At 54.0% G+C, this 14,278-nt stretch overlaps 1 protein-coding gene across 4 annotated transcripts in view; it reads right to left on the reverse strand.

The window, feature by feature from the left end:
• Nucleotides 1–14,278, reverse strand: part of NBEAL2 (neurobeachin like 2) — a 197,528-nt gene that overhangs the window by 103,931 nt on the left and 79,319 nt on the right. For all 4 annotated transcript variants that reach the window (XR_012644109.1, XM_074985256.1, XM_074985259.1 and 1 more), the window contains exon 3: nt 1,284–1,448. Coding sequence is in view for 3 of the 4 variants with exons in the window: in XM_074985256.1 (XP_074841357.1) it covers nt 1,284–1,448 (165 nt within the window). In the remaining variant the exon portion in view is untranslated. The remainder of the gene's footprint in view (nt 1–1,283; nt 1,449–14,278) is intronic.

Consider the following 14,278-nt stretch of genomic DNA (forward strand, 5'->3'; position numbering starts at 1 on the left):
GACATCCCAGAGTAGGTGTGGCAGAGGAAGCTGACGCAGTCCTTGAGAGGCACCAGAGTGATGGCCCCTGGTGATGATGGTGAAGGTGAAGGTGATGAGGAAAGTGATGGCGAACACCTCAGGCTGTTCTAGAAGGAAGGAGTACACGTAGAATCTCGCTAATCCAGCACACTCTGGTCCGGCAACGTCCGTGGATCGGCATGATTTTAGTCAGCCAGACCACTACTTATCATGGGTGCGGCCAAGTTTCCTGTGCTCCCATAAAGTTTGTTTCTGGCCACCTGTCCTGGCTCTCAGTGTTCTGTGCTGTTACTGAGCTGTAATTTACCCCTAAATGTTTTTTAGAGCCCAGCAAGCAGTGGAAGTGCTGGTAATGCTGCTAGATGATATTGACCTCCCGCAGTCTGGCGAATTCTCTCGGTCAGCACTGGTCAGGTCCCCACGCTGCTGGATTAGAGAGGTTCAACCTGTATATAGTATGAAAATGTAGAAGTGCATTCCCCTCTCTGTCCTACGAAATAGGGGTGTCTGTGACCGTGCTAAAGGTATTTATAAATGATATTTATAAGTACACAAGAAGTCCTGTGGCACATTATAGTCTAACATATTTTGGAGCATAAGCTTTTGTTGGCAAAGACCAACCTCCTACCTCTGAAGTGGGTCTTTGCCCGTGAAAAGCTTCTGCTCCAAAATATCTGTTAGTCTATAAGGTGCCACAGGACTTCTGATTGTTTTTGAAGATCCAGACTAGCTCGGCTCCCTCTCTGATGTTTATCAGTGTAGAAGAGTTCCTAAGGTGCGAGTGTTGTAACCGTGCATACCAGGGTTCCCAGCCAAAGAAGAATTTGCATACTGGGCCTGATCCTGGGACAAAGGACCTCTCAACCCTAACAGCGGCAAGAGGAAATTCATAAGTCATCAGGCAACAACCATTACTAACAACCAGAAGGAAGGCTGGTTTTTAAGGCCGAAGCACGGCTCTAGGTGGCCGGAGTTCTGGACTTGCTTCCGGAGCTTCCTCCCTGACTGATCCCCTGCCTCCCAGCCCGCCCCTCTGTGCCCACCACTCAGCCCCTCTGCACCCCAAGAGGTCAGAAAACAAGAATAACCAGGGACTATGTGGGCTGCTGGGACACATGCATGCAAAATCCTGGGACCCAGTCCTGTGGCCTTGCCGCTGGAGAGCTTGGGAAGCAGATCAGGTCCTCTGAGGCCTCCAAGCGGGAAGCTACTACATTCTTACACAGTCTCCGCCAGAGCAGTGAATGGTCACTCCAGCCTACCTGCAGATGATGATAAAGAACTTTATGTGCAGGAGTGCCTGGCCAAGGCCTGCCTCGGCCACCTCCTCGCGGGAAATCTGGGTCACGTAGAGCGCCAGCTGTTGGCTCAGCACGTGCAGGACATCGCGTGGGAGCAGCGGGATCTCAGACACCGACTCTTCTGGCCTGCGGAGGTATGGAGGGGAGAACAGTTAGTCTAACGGATGGCATCGCCCGCCTCCTAGGCGCTCCGAGCCAAGGCATTCTGGCGACGGGAGATGCAGCCACCACACTGTTTTAATCCCACATCTCGCAACGTGTTTTTGCTTCAAGACCTAGTGCCTGGAGTCATGGGACTGCAGGAGACTCTCCGCTTTAATTACATTACCAACAAGTAAAGCTTCTACCCCTGAAGGTGGCAGAGAAAAGCTGGAATGCCTGATCCTGGACAGGTCCCAGTCACAAACAGAACCGTGGAGGGGAAAAAAAAAGAAAAAAGAAGAAGTCATTAGTGCTGGATTCCAAGTCTCACAATTTCGGGTGGTTCCAACTGGTGGTTTTGGAATGCTGGAGGTTGGGTTCTACTCCCAGACTGGTCACTGGCCTGTCATGACCCCTCTGAGGAGTCCCTTCTGCTCTCTGTTCTTCACTCTCCCACACCCCTCTACAAAGCAGAAGAATCGTCCAAACCCACCATGGTACCAACACTGAGCTCTGCAGGTGAGGAGCGCCAGGGGAACGAGGGGGGGGCTTTGCCATTAGCTGTCTCCAAAACCTGTGAAGGGTGGTTACAAAGAGAGGACGTTGACGGCCTGATCTGTGTCCGCTGAACAGGGCATGAAGCTGATCTACTTTCTCTACAGCAACAGACGGTTTAGGATAGACATTGGCATAACCTCCTCACTAGAAGAACTGGTGAGGACTGAAGTAGACTTCCAAGGGAGCCTGAGGAAAGCTCGATGGAGATTTTTAACGAGAAGTCAGACCGGGGTTCACAAAGTGGAGGGCGGGCTCCCTGGGAGAGCATCAAATTTCAAAAGGGGGCCTAATACAATCAGCTGCTGGGTCTCAGGCTTGTCCATTTCCTTAAGAATGGGAAAATGTGTTACCATTTTAGGTATGTGCATTCACATTTATATACACCCATTAACAGAGTGTTTATATTCTACAGGTTGCACCTCCCTGGTCCAGCATCCTCCACACCTGAGCAGTCCCGGATGAGGGACTGTCAGATCGGGGGAGGTTAAGGCCCTTGGGTTCCCCTCTTACCTGGCTGTCATGGCTCCCCCACTCCCACAGCATCCCAGCCAGCTCCTCAGCCCTGCGGTTTCCCCACCCCGTTGCTCCCTACCCCGCTCCCCAGCCACCCAGGTCCACTGGCTTCTCTTCCTTCTGGAGCGGGGGCTCAGGCGGGGGCTCTGGCCCCAGCCCCATGCTCCAGTGGGGAGCTCTCCCCACTGCAGCAGGGCAAGCAGGAGCTCCAACTCTAGCCAGGCTGCCGGACATTGCATTGGTCCCAGCCCCCACCTCACCGATGCAAGCCTGGTCCCAGCTCTGGGACACTTTTGGCCTGCAACATCCATGGATATGCCCAACCACGGACGTTGCTGGACAAGAGAGAATCAGATTTAAGAGGTTTGAACCTGTACATGCCTAAAGGGCTTTTTTTTCCCTCTGTAACTGAAATTTCCACCAGCTTGGTGAAAAGCCAAAACTTGCTGGACATCGACCCTACGAAGCTCCTGCCCATCTGGCACTGAAGATGAGCTACAGAAAAAAAAACAGGGGGGATAGATAACTTGGCTGAAGTGAAACCAAGAAGCCACTTTAGATAATAAGCTTAGACCGTGGATGCCAATTTACTCGGTCTTCTTAAAACTGCGTGGGAGGACGCTCCTCCAGCAAAGCCTGTAACTCCCACTCCGCCCCCGGCAGGTGCTATTGTCGCAGGGGAAAAAGGGTTTTGGAGACAGACGGGAGAAAGAAATTCTCGCCACAGGCTCAAGTGGGAGGTCCCAGCCACTAAGTCCGCACTAAGGTGCCATAAAGGGAACGGCTCTTTAACCCACGGGGGGGAGGAGTGATTCCTCTCAAGAGCTTCACTTCCAGGTGCACCTGACTGGTCAGGTGCACCCAGGGGCAGAGGGATGGGGGCCACTGGCCACATGATTTTTGCCCCCCCAGACTGGGGAATGGCTGAGACAATCCCTCTGCATCCCAGGCCCCGCCTCTCCTGGCCCCTGCTCCGCCCCCACAGGCTTGCTCCTCCTCCTTCCAGCCCCTCCCCCACCCTGGCCCAGGGGATGGGCAGGGCCAGGCCGCTGGGGCCCAGAGCAGGGATCTGGCCCCTCGGCACTCCCCAGCAGCCGTGGGGGGGTGGGAAGCAGAGCAAGGTAGCCCCAGCCCGCTCTGCTCCCCCAACCCCTCGCTCTGCCTCTTGCTAGTGAGTGCAGGGATGGTCCCACCCCTCCGGCAGAGCGGCAAGGCTGGGGGAGCAAAGCCAGCTGCGGCCACCTTGCTTTGTTTCCCCCACTCGTGCTGGGGATCAGGGGGTGGGGCTGGATTCCCGCTGTGGGTGTCAGGCCCTCCCCCTACTCTCCCTGCCAGCTGCTGCCCGGTTGCTGCTGCCCATGGTTTTTGGGGGAGTTGCAGCACGTGACCCCTTGTGCCCCCTACACGATATCCCCGCTCACTGCTCTGGAATTTGAAAACACCAGCTCCCCATAACTAAGGCGATGAAAGGCTGAAATCAACCCCAAGTGGACCCGCAGCAAAGTAAGTGCAAGACCAGAGGTGTGGTGGGGTACAACGGGTAGTCCAAAGTGCCCTGGAGACACAGCAACTTCAGCTGAACTGCCCCCCTCCACCTCCCCCAGGGAGAATGTTCCCACTTGGCCCAGCGGCACACATGGATGGAGGCATTTCTAGTGACAGTCAAGATTTGCCAGATTGCCTCCCTCGTCACTGCTCCTCCGCTAACCATGCAGCGGCCACAGCTCGAGACTCGGGGGCCGAGCTGCGGAGGTAGCACCTCACCGTGATGCTGAGACCGGGGTGAAGAAGGGACTGGGGAGGCTGCATGGAAACGTTAAGAAGCCAGAGAGCCAACTTCTCCTGGCCAGGGCGGTGCAAGGAGAAGGAGCTCAGCACAGTCCCATCTCAGCTTGAGAATGGCCCATGGAATGACGGGCACTGGAGGAAAAGCTACAGAGAACCAGTTCCCAGATTAGGTGAAAAACATCCCACTGGGAGCCTGCACAAGATCTCCTCAAGGGCAACATAACCGGCCGTTCTTGTCGCAACTTGAGGCAAACAGGGCGATTGTCAGGATGCCCCAGACTGCCAGTACCCTGGGCTTCAGGGACCCCTCCTGACTCAGAGAGCAAAGTCTGCTGAGAAGCTCTGCTGGGGCATTCTGGATCCCAAGGAACAGATGGACCACAGGGGTAATGTTTTTCCTGAGGCAAGGCTGCCGGGGCCTGGTCTCTTTCCATCACAGCACTCTTATGCGTTCGCCTCCCTGTGTCACAATGGGACCGTCCGCAAGCATGAAACTGCCGCGTCCCTGACGTGATCTCAAAGGGCCTAACAGCCCCTGCAGCCAGCCCAAAGCTCCAGGACATGGGGACGCAAAGAAGCTCCCTCCCCCGCTCTTCAACTTTTAGCAACCCAGAGGGGCTCCCCGAGTTATGGAGGCGGCACTAGTGACCCAGAGATGCCAGGAGGAAAATGGGTGGGTGCTTCCCCCCGCTCAGCTCCATCTCCTCCTGCCCCCATCAGCTGTTTCAGGCGACTCCAGCAGGGAAGAGACCTGAGGATGTGGTTTGCTCAAGGGAGGGGGAGGGGTAGAGGAATACAGGAAGAGGTGGTGTGGTGCTGGGGCTCTGCAGAAGGGACACAGAATGGCCAGGGCCTGGGGCAGAGCTGGGACTCACTCCATCCTCTCCCCCAACTTTTGCAAGTCAGTACCTGTGCTGATGAGAACCAATCCTGGGCAGCAGGATTAGCAATCGCAATGCCCTGACACGCTCTGCCCTGAACCATCCACCACCACCCAGAGCCCACGATTGGCAGAGCACGTCGGACCAGTCAGCCCAAGGGAGAACCGGCAGACCGACTTCGGCCACATTTGAAGAGAACAACGGCACAATCCAGACACTGGATGACCTGTGTGCAGGCAGCAACCTCTGGCATAAGCACGCTGGGGTTCGGGGCAAGTCCTCAGCCTCAGACATAGGTGGCTAATGTACCTGGAATGGGTCAGTTGGCAGAAATGCTCTTGGCCTCAAAGTCTAGCAGGGCCCTAATGGAGTCAGTTCATTGAGTTGGGACTGATGTGGACATTAAGAACAGAACAGCCCTCCCTCTCCGGATCGTCACCGTGTTGCGGTGAGCAGGCTTGCATGTTCCAATGAACCTGAGCGTGGTGCTGCAGGAGTTTCATGCTCCCAGTAGGGTCACCCATGGCAGCAAGATCAAAGGAGAGGGTCCAGATGAAGAACAATCCTCAAAGTCCTCAACGGCAGAACAGGCAGAGGGTATGAGGGCAATGCTACAACGGCCCTGAAGGCCGCAGTGGACAGGAGGCTCCCGGATGTCGTGGATCCCATGCCATTGGACCTGTCAAGGGTCATGTGGTGTCTGCAGTGCAACAATCCACCCATGTTAAAAGAAGTCATGCACAGGCGTCTTCCTCTGTACTACCGTGATAAGACCTGAGGCCCCAGAATCGGGTTGGTCAGCCATCAACAGACTCACAAATAGAAGCGTGACATGAAGACGACCTACTTGCGATTCAGTGACCGCCAAGGATAACAATGGCCAGATGGACTCAGAGCAGGGGTCCACCTAGCCCCGTGTTCTGTCGTCTGACAGCGTCCTGTGTCAGGGTTTTCAGAGGGAAAGAACAGGGCAATTTGTTGTGTGACTGATGCCCTCGCGTTCAGTCACAGCTTCTGGCACGTGGAGGCTCAGGGACAGCTGGAGTTGGGTCCCTGAGCATCTCAACTAATAATGGACCCATTTTCTGTGAACTCATCTAACCCCGTTATACATTTGCCCTTCCCAACATCCCCTAGCAACCACAGACTGACTACGCCTTGTGTGCAGACTCCTATTTCATTGGGTGACTCCCTAGTTCTTTTTTATGGGACGCAGTAGGCAACAGCTCCTTACCCACTTTCTCCACGCCCTCCATGATTTTTTAAACCTGTTATAGTCCCCCTTTGGCATGGGACCCACGACATCTGGGAGCCTCCTGTCCACCACAGCCTTCATCCACCTTCATGGCCATTGTAGCATTACCCTCATATCCTCCACCTGTTCTGACATTGAGGACTTTTAGGATCGTTCTTCATCTGGACCCTCTCCCTTGACCTTGCCACCATGGGTGACCCTACCGGGAGCACAAGACTGACACTCTCTTTGGCATTGAATGGTCCCAGTCTTAACTCTCCCCACACCCTGGGTCATTTGTGTTGCCTCTCTTGACCTTTTCCAATTCTAATACTACGGATTAGAGTGACATTATGATATCTTCCGACTTCTCTGGCCCTTTCCTCATGGTTCCTAACACTGTTGGCTTTTGACTACCACTGCACAGGGAGGGGAGGTTTTCAGAACACTAGCCCTGACGATTCCAATGTCTCGTTCTTGATGGGTGAAAACTCACTAAAGACCATCATTTTGTATGGATACTTGGGACTATGTTTTCCAAGCGTGCATTAATTTGCACTCATCAACACTGAATTTTATCTACCATTTGCTTGTGTCGTTGCCTATGTTTGTGAGATCTCTGCAAGCTGCATTTAATGGACTTCAGAAATAATGCTGCCAGCGCCAGCGCCACCGCCCCCTCGCCAAATAAATGCTGGTGACTCACTCGAGCTCCTGGAACCGGGACCGCCAGACTGCTAGGGGTGGTGGCGGAAGAAGCCAGGCTAGCACGCAGCTCTATCTCAGTAACTGGGAGATGGAGGGATGAGGGGAAGAATGGGACAGGAGGTGGGAAGGGAAGGGGGAGTAGAGGATGGGAGTGATGGGCTGGGAAGGTCAGTGCACCATCATACAGCACAAACATTCGTTTGTAATGGGCTTTCAGCATTAACAGGAGCAGTCCATTAAATCGAGGGTTTCCTGTATTTTGAGTAATTTTGTATCCGCTGCAATCTTACCCACCTCACTGATTACTCCCCCTCTCCAGAACATTTATGACTGCGTTGAACAGTACAGGTCCCAGGACAGACTTCAGAAGGAATCCCTGATTTACCTCTCCTGGCTCCCTGAGAAGACCTTCCCTCTCACCCCATGACTGCTGTCTTTGCTTGAGCACCTTGGGTGAGGGACCCTGTCAAACGCTTACTGAAAGTTCAAGTACCCCATTTCCACTGCATCCTCCTAATCCACACGCCTGCTGATTCCTTCGAAGAATTTTAATAGACTGGTGAGGTGCGATTTCCCTTTACAAAAGCCTCATTGACTCTTCCCAACACAGTGTGTCCTCCTGAACGTCGGATCATTCCCTTCACCAGTTTGCCTTGTACCGAAGTTAACCTTCCTGGCCTGTAATTGCCAGGATCACCTATGGAGCCTTTAACAAGCACCACACCACACCACGGGTTATATTAACTATCCTCCAGTCATTTGGTACAGAGGCAGAGCAGAACGATAGGTTGCAAACCAGTTAGTAGTTCTGCCATTTCTTAGAAGGGGCTAGAGCACATGACCTATGAGGACAGGCTGGGAGATTTGGGCTTGTTTAGTTTACAGAAGAGAAGACTGAGGGGTGATTTAATAGCGGCTTTCAACTTCCTGAAGGGGAGCTCTAAAGAGGATGGAGTGAAACTGTTCAGTGGTCTCAGAGGGCAGAACAAGGAGCAATGGTCTGAAGTTGAAGAGGGAGAGGTCTAGGTTAGATATTAGGAAAAACTATTTCACCAGGAGGGTGGTGAAGTACTGGAATGCGTTGCCTGGGGAGGTGGTGGATTCTCCATCCCTTGAGGTTTTGAAGTCCAGCTTGACAAAGTCCTGGCTGGGATGACTTCGTGGGGGGTGATCCTGCTTGATGACCTCCTGAGGTCCCTTCCAGCCCTAGGAGTCTATGATAGTTGGGTTCCTTGAGAACTCGAGTGAATACCACCCAGTGTTTTGATTTCCTGCTTACTTTTTCAATTTGTTCCAAAACCACCTCTCCTGACACCTCAGTCCGGGACAGTTCCTCAACTCTGTCACCTGAGAAGTACGGCTCTGAGGTGAGACTCTCCCTCACAGCCTCTGTAGTCCTCATCTTCCTTCAGTCCTTATTTAGTGCTCAGATTATCCCGTGGCCTGCTGAGGGTGCGGCAGGCTTCGTCCTTGCCAGGTGCTCAGAACCAAGAGCAAGCTTTTCTGGTTTCGAATCTTCCGCTAGCTGCTCTTTGGATTCTGCTCAGACCTACCTCCTGCTTTTGCATTTGCCTGCCCAGAACGTATGCGTCCTCTCTCTTCTTCCCAATAGGATTTGAATTGGTCCTGACACAAGAACAGGAGACTGGCGTAGGACGACCTTTCTGGGCCCTTTCCAGTGCCGTGTTACCTACGATGCTGGAATTCCAACCTTTAAAGGACGTCTTTTGGTCTCTACCCACCTCGTCGACTGGTTACTCGCAGTGGCATTATTTTGGTCCTCATCTTTTTATTTGACACACACACATAGCAGGAGAGGCCAAATGCAGCCAGGGGACTGGGTCCAGCCAGCCACCACCATCCTGCAGGTCAGTGGGAGCCTGAGTCGGGGCTTGGCCACTCCCCCGTGTGCTGGCCAAAGCAGTTGGCTGCAAGACGTGTGTTTCTCTGGGCACTGCAAGCCCACTTGGGGTGTGCGTGCGCGTGAGGGCTTCATGCACTGCCTGCACCCCCATCACCGCCGTGCAGCTCCCACGGGCCAGAAAGCGAGTGCTTGTGGTGCAGGATGCCCAGCCTCCTGCCAGGGGCAGGCAGTGCGCAGAGAGCACATGGCCCCTGAGGCCCGCCACTTGGAGGGAGGGAGACTGAGGGTCTGGGCTGCTGGCCAGGACCTGCCTAGTAAGCACTTCGTGGTGAGAGTGGTATCTGGCACCCCATACCCTCCCTTCCCCCAGCCCTATGCTCCCCTCCTTCACCCCTGCCTGAGGCCACAACCCAAACCCCCTGCACCTGCACCCACATCCCCTCCAACACCTGCACCCCTCTGCACCCTGCCCTAGGTCATAACCTCCTCCCAGAACCCGTGCCCCCTCCAAGTCTGAATCCTCTACTGGACCTATCACCATGTCCCCTCCAAGACCTGCAGCCCCTGCTCCAGGCTGCAACCCTCTCCTTCAGCCAAACTCCGTCCCAGAGGACAGAGGTCCTCCTGCAACCTGTCCCCTACCCTGAGGTCCCTTCTGCGCCCAGTCTCCATCCCAGGGTCCTGCACCTCCCCCACTGACATCACGGAAGAGTGCGGCCCTGGACCACTTTCCAAATTCTGGCAGTGCCCACCCCCCAATCAAATAGCATTGCCCCCCCCCCCCCCCGACACACAGCCTGAACTTGTATGATGAGTGTCTTAACACGCCTATGACGTTCGCAGGCATTTCGCTCTTCTGCCTCTCCCTTGTCATTGCCATTTCACTAGCCTCATTTTGGTACCCTTCCTTCGGGAAGTTAAACGCTACTGCGGTGAGTTGCTTGGGTAGTGTGTCCCGCGGCGCCTCGCCATATGAATGTGAATTTTAGTTATGTTAGGGTCATGGTTACCAAGCAGTTCCACTCTGTTCACCTCTCGGACCAGAGCCCGTGCTCCACTTGGGACGAATTCACGTACTGCTTCTCGTCTTCTGGGGTTTCGGACGAGCTGCTCCACGAGCCAGTTGCCAGTGGTGCCTAGAAATTCTCCCTCTGCATCACCCGCTCGGGTGACGTGTAAGCAGCCGATATGGGGACAGCTGAACCCCCCTGTTATTACTGGAGTTTGTTTTCGTAGCCTGATCTCCCACGCACCTCACCGCTCTCATCACGCGGTCCTACTGCTGCTACACGCTCATAATTCAAGCCTTCCGATGCTTAGGGTCCTTGGATTTAGGATGAGAGCCCGACAGTTGAGTAAGTTTAGCATCAACTCATCCAAGGGAGGAGCTTCTCCCTGCTGGGCACAGCCTTAGGGAGGGGTTGGACAGACTGGCTCCATCCCATGCGGTGGAAGGAGTAAGGCACCAGCAGCAGGCCTCAGAGGGTGAGGTGGAGTTTCCCTCAGCAATGGAGTGGCCTTGATTAGTCCTACGGGACCCTCCTCCTCACCACACAGGAGGAGGGAGAAAAATCCCATTACCTCCTGGGGGAAACGGCGGAGTCCAAATGTGGAGAAACATCGCCTGGTGGTTCTGGAGGTGACCACTGATCAGATGATGCGGTGAGGCCTGGCTCCCAAAGGTCCATCAGTTTTAAGTCTCTGCTGTCTTGTAGAAGGGCTTTCAGATGGAGCACTGTTCCTCGACGTGTCCGTCACCAAGACACAAGCACCTCGGGGCGGATCTCCATTGGAGACATCCTAAGACGGACAAGGCTTGAACCAGAGCAAGAGCCCAGTGCCCTAAGCAAATTCAATTAAGGTGCAATTAACGAGAAAGGGGAAAACCCCTGAGAAGGGCCAGAAAATGTTATACTAAGTACTCAGTCTAGCTGTGGAGAGAGAGAGAGAGAGAGAGAGTGTGAGTGTGAGTGTGAGTGTGTGTGTGTCTGCCCGCTAACGGTACCGCTAAGCAAAGTTCTCCAGTTGTGGGAGGCTGAGGATGCTCACACACGCCTACCGGGAACACCCAGATGGATCAACTAGAAGAAAATCAGTGTTACTATAAAGCTCAGGTTTTCCCTGAGAAACTTGCTTCTGTCACACTGTGGTCCCCCAGACCAGGGCTGGTGATGAGCCCAGCAGAACCACGCTACTCCCAGCCTAGACCCAGCAGGAAGAAGAGCAAAGAACGGTGTGATGGTCCAGGAGTATCCAACAAACGGCAACCTGGGAAAGCGCGGGATAGCACGCAAGCTTCAGCAGTACCCTGGCTCACACGGTTGCGGAAGTAACACCCTTCACAACCACACCGGGAGTTTTCAAACAAGCATTACTGACCTGACAGAGTTTGTGTTGTGCAAATAAGACTGCTCCAAAGCCTCTTTTTCCCAGGCTGGCATAAATTTAACACACAGCTGGCTTGTTCCTCCCAGGGGAGAGGCACCGAGGACAGGACACGTCAAGCCTTGCTGCCGAAAGCCCTGCAAACTCCCTCAGACTGGGGCAGGCCCAAGTTTGAGATGGATTTTCCCTTGGCAGGGGATTACAGCTGCTTAATCTAGGAACTCAGTGAGATGCCACTGACAGCTCTCTCTCGCACTCCAGACAGACACTTTCCAAAAATAGACTCACTAAGTGTGGAGCCCAGCCCTGGACAGCGAAGATTTCTCTGCACTGAGAGCGACATGCTCTAGTGAAGAGCAAAACACATTCTTCCTAGCCCAGAGCTGGGATTAACTTGTGCCACCAGCACCATCGGAATGGCCCTGTGCTCAGGGAAGCAGCCTGGGACACTGAAGAGCTGGCTTTGAGCTCCATTACTCTTCCAAAAGAGTGACACGCTTTTAAGACAGTAAGGCCTTGTGGGGGTGTAATGGGGGCTGTAGTGACTTTGGCCCCTGGCAAGTCTCTCTCGGGTTATGCCTATGTAATGCCGATAGACCTGGGTTGCCAGCCCCAGGGACAGAACCTACAAGCATAGGGTCTAAAGCCCTGCACTCTACCACATGAGCTAAAGGCCAGCTGGCTCTCAGCCGCTGCTGTAGGGCAGAGACTTCTCTCACCCCAGATGAGCTCTCAGTGCCTCTGGGTATGACACTTCCACTAGCCCAGGCAGGGGGCGGGGGGGGGGGGGGTGGGAAATCGACCAGCTCAGGGTCGATCTTCCAGTGGTCGATTTTGCGAGTCTGGTAGAGATACGAGGAGCAATGGAGGTTGACAGGAGAGTTTCTCCCGCTGCACTTCTTCAGTAAGGGTGGCCAAATAAGCTGAGCACAGCTACAAAGAATTTTAGCTATGCAGCTGCCACAGCTAGAATGATGTAGCTGCCGCTGACCTAGTGTAGACAGACCCTCGGTCTGTTTGTGTGATAAAAACCAAGCGAATCCCTTCTAAAGACTAAGTCCAACTGGAGGTCAGAGCCCCCCGTTAAGGCCCTTCCATCCAGAGCCCTATCCTGGGCTCACTCTTCAATCAGTCCAGTAGGACCTATTGCAGTGCTCTGCCCAGACTGTCTCTCAGCCCCTTCTGGGCTCCCTCACGTTACCCCTGTTCTTTCAGCAGCCCTGGCCCTTGTGTGAGGTCACATCCCCCACGGCTCCTGCCTGGAGACTCTTTCCTAGCAGCTGCTGTGTGAGGGGAACCCAGGGCTGCCCTCTACTCCAGGTCCCAGCAGAGGGACCCAATAGGTAGCAACCACCCACCAAGTCTCTTTAAATAAACCGTGCAGCTGCTACAATCCCCTTGGCCACTTCCCTGTTGATCTAGCACATTCTTCACCCTTACCACAGGTCCCTTTCCTGCTGGAATCCCACAACACCCACCACCCTCCTCCAGGTCTAGCAAGGAACTGCCCAGCCTGGCCCTGTGTCTCTTCTTATACTAGCCATTGGGGCCCTGATTGGCTGCTTCTCACACAGCTGCTCTAGGCCACTTGGAGGAGATACACATCTCATAGAGCTGGAAGGGACCTCAGGAGATCACCAAGTCCAGTCCCCTGCACTCTTGGCAGGGCCAAGCACTATCCCCCTCTTTTTCGTTTTCGGCCCCCTATCCATCAATGCCCTCCCTACCACGGAGTGAACTCACAGCTCTGTATTCAACAGGCCAATGCTCACACCACTGAGCTATCACTCTCTTCTGGGTCAGGGTGTATCAGGGCCACACAGCCTTCAGCCAGGAGCATCACAGCTTAGTCCACTGTATCACAAGGTGATGGCATAATGGGAAGTTTATAAGTACGTGCACACACCAGTTGAACCCCTCTAGTCCGGCACCCTCAGGACCTGACCAGCGCTGAGTAAATTTGCCAGATCATAGGAGGTCAGTATTGGCTATCAGTACTGCTGACACTTCCCTCACTGATTGGGCTCTTAGAAGACATTTAGGGTAAATTACAGCTCATTAACAGCACAGAACTCGGAGAGGCTGGAAACAAACTTTATGGGACTACAGAAAGCTTGGCCACACTCGTGATAAGTGGTTGTCTGGCTAACTAATACCATGCTGTACCACACACGTTGCCAGAGGAGAGTGCGCCAGACTAGAGAGGTTCAACCTCGATAAGGCCCTACGTACAGGAAATGACCTCGGAACTCACTTCTGGTTTATAATTTATGAGCCAAAGCTACGCTTCAGGGCTTCAATCAACCACTTGCAGGGGTCAGGAAGGCATCCCCCCAGTATGTGCTGGGAGAGATTTTTAATATCGCCTTCCTCTGAAGCCTCAGGGATGGCCATGGCTGGAGATGAGCCTTTAGGTAAGGAGCTCTTAGTCTCTGAGGGGTCACCAAGCTGTGGGAGACTGAAGGCAGGGGGTTGTAGGAGCCAGATAGAGGGCAGGTGCACCCGGTTTTGAGTAAGCGGGTTTCTGTTCCCTGCTTAAAAAAAAAAGCACACACGAGGCTCAGGAGGAGCTGGCACGTAGCAGCAGGCTTAATAGACACCTGCAACCAGTTAAGGCGGACAGGCTCACCTTTAAAGGGGTCCCCTCAGGTAAAGGGGGGAGAAAAAGAAGAGAAACAGGCCAGGAAGTGATGTTAGAGATCTGAGGTTTGGAAGGAAGCAAAGACTCATCCGGGTACAAGAGAGAAGGTGCCAGAAGGAAGCTGTCGGAGAAGTGGCGCAAGGAAAAGCTGCTGTGATTGGGGCAGAGGAAAAGCCCCCATCAGCTGCCACTCTTTTGGGTCCCTGGGCCAGAGTTGTGAGTAGTGGACGTGGCGGGGCTTCC

The sequence above is a fragment of the Carettochelys insculpta genome, chromosome 2 (genome assembly GCF_033958435.1).
Source record: "Carettochelys insculpta isolate YL-2023 chromosome 2, ASM3395843v1, whole genome shotgun sequence".
Lineage (NCBI taxonomy): Eukaryota > Metazoa > Chordata > Testudines > Carettochelyidae > Carettochelys > Carettochelys insculpta.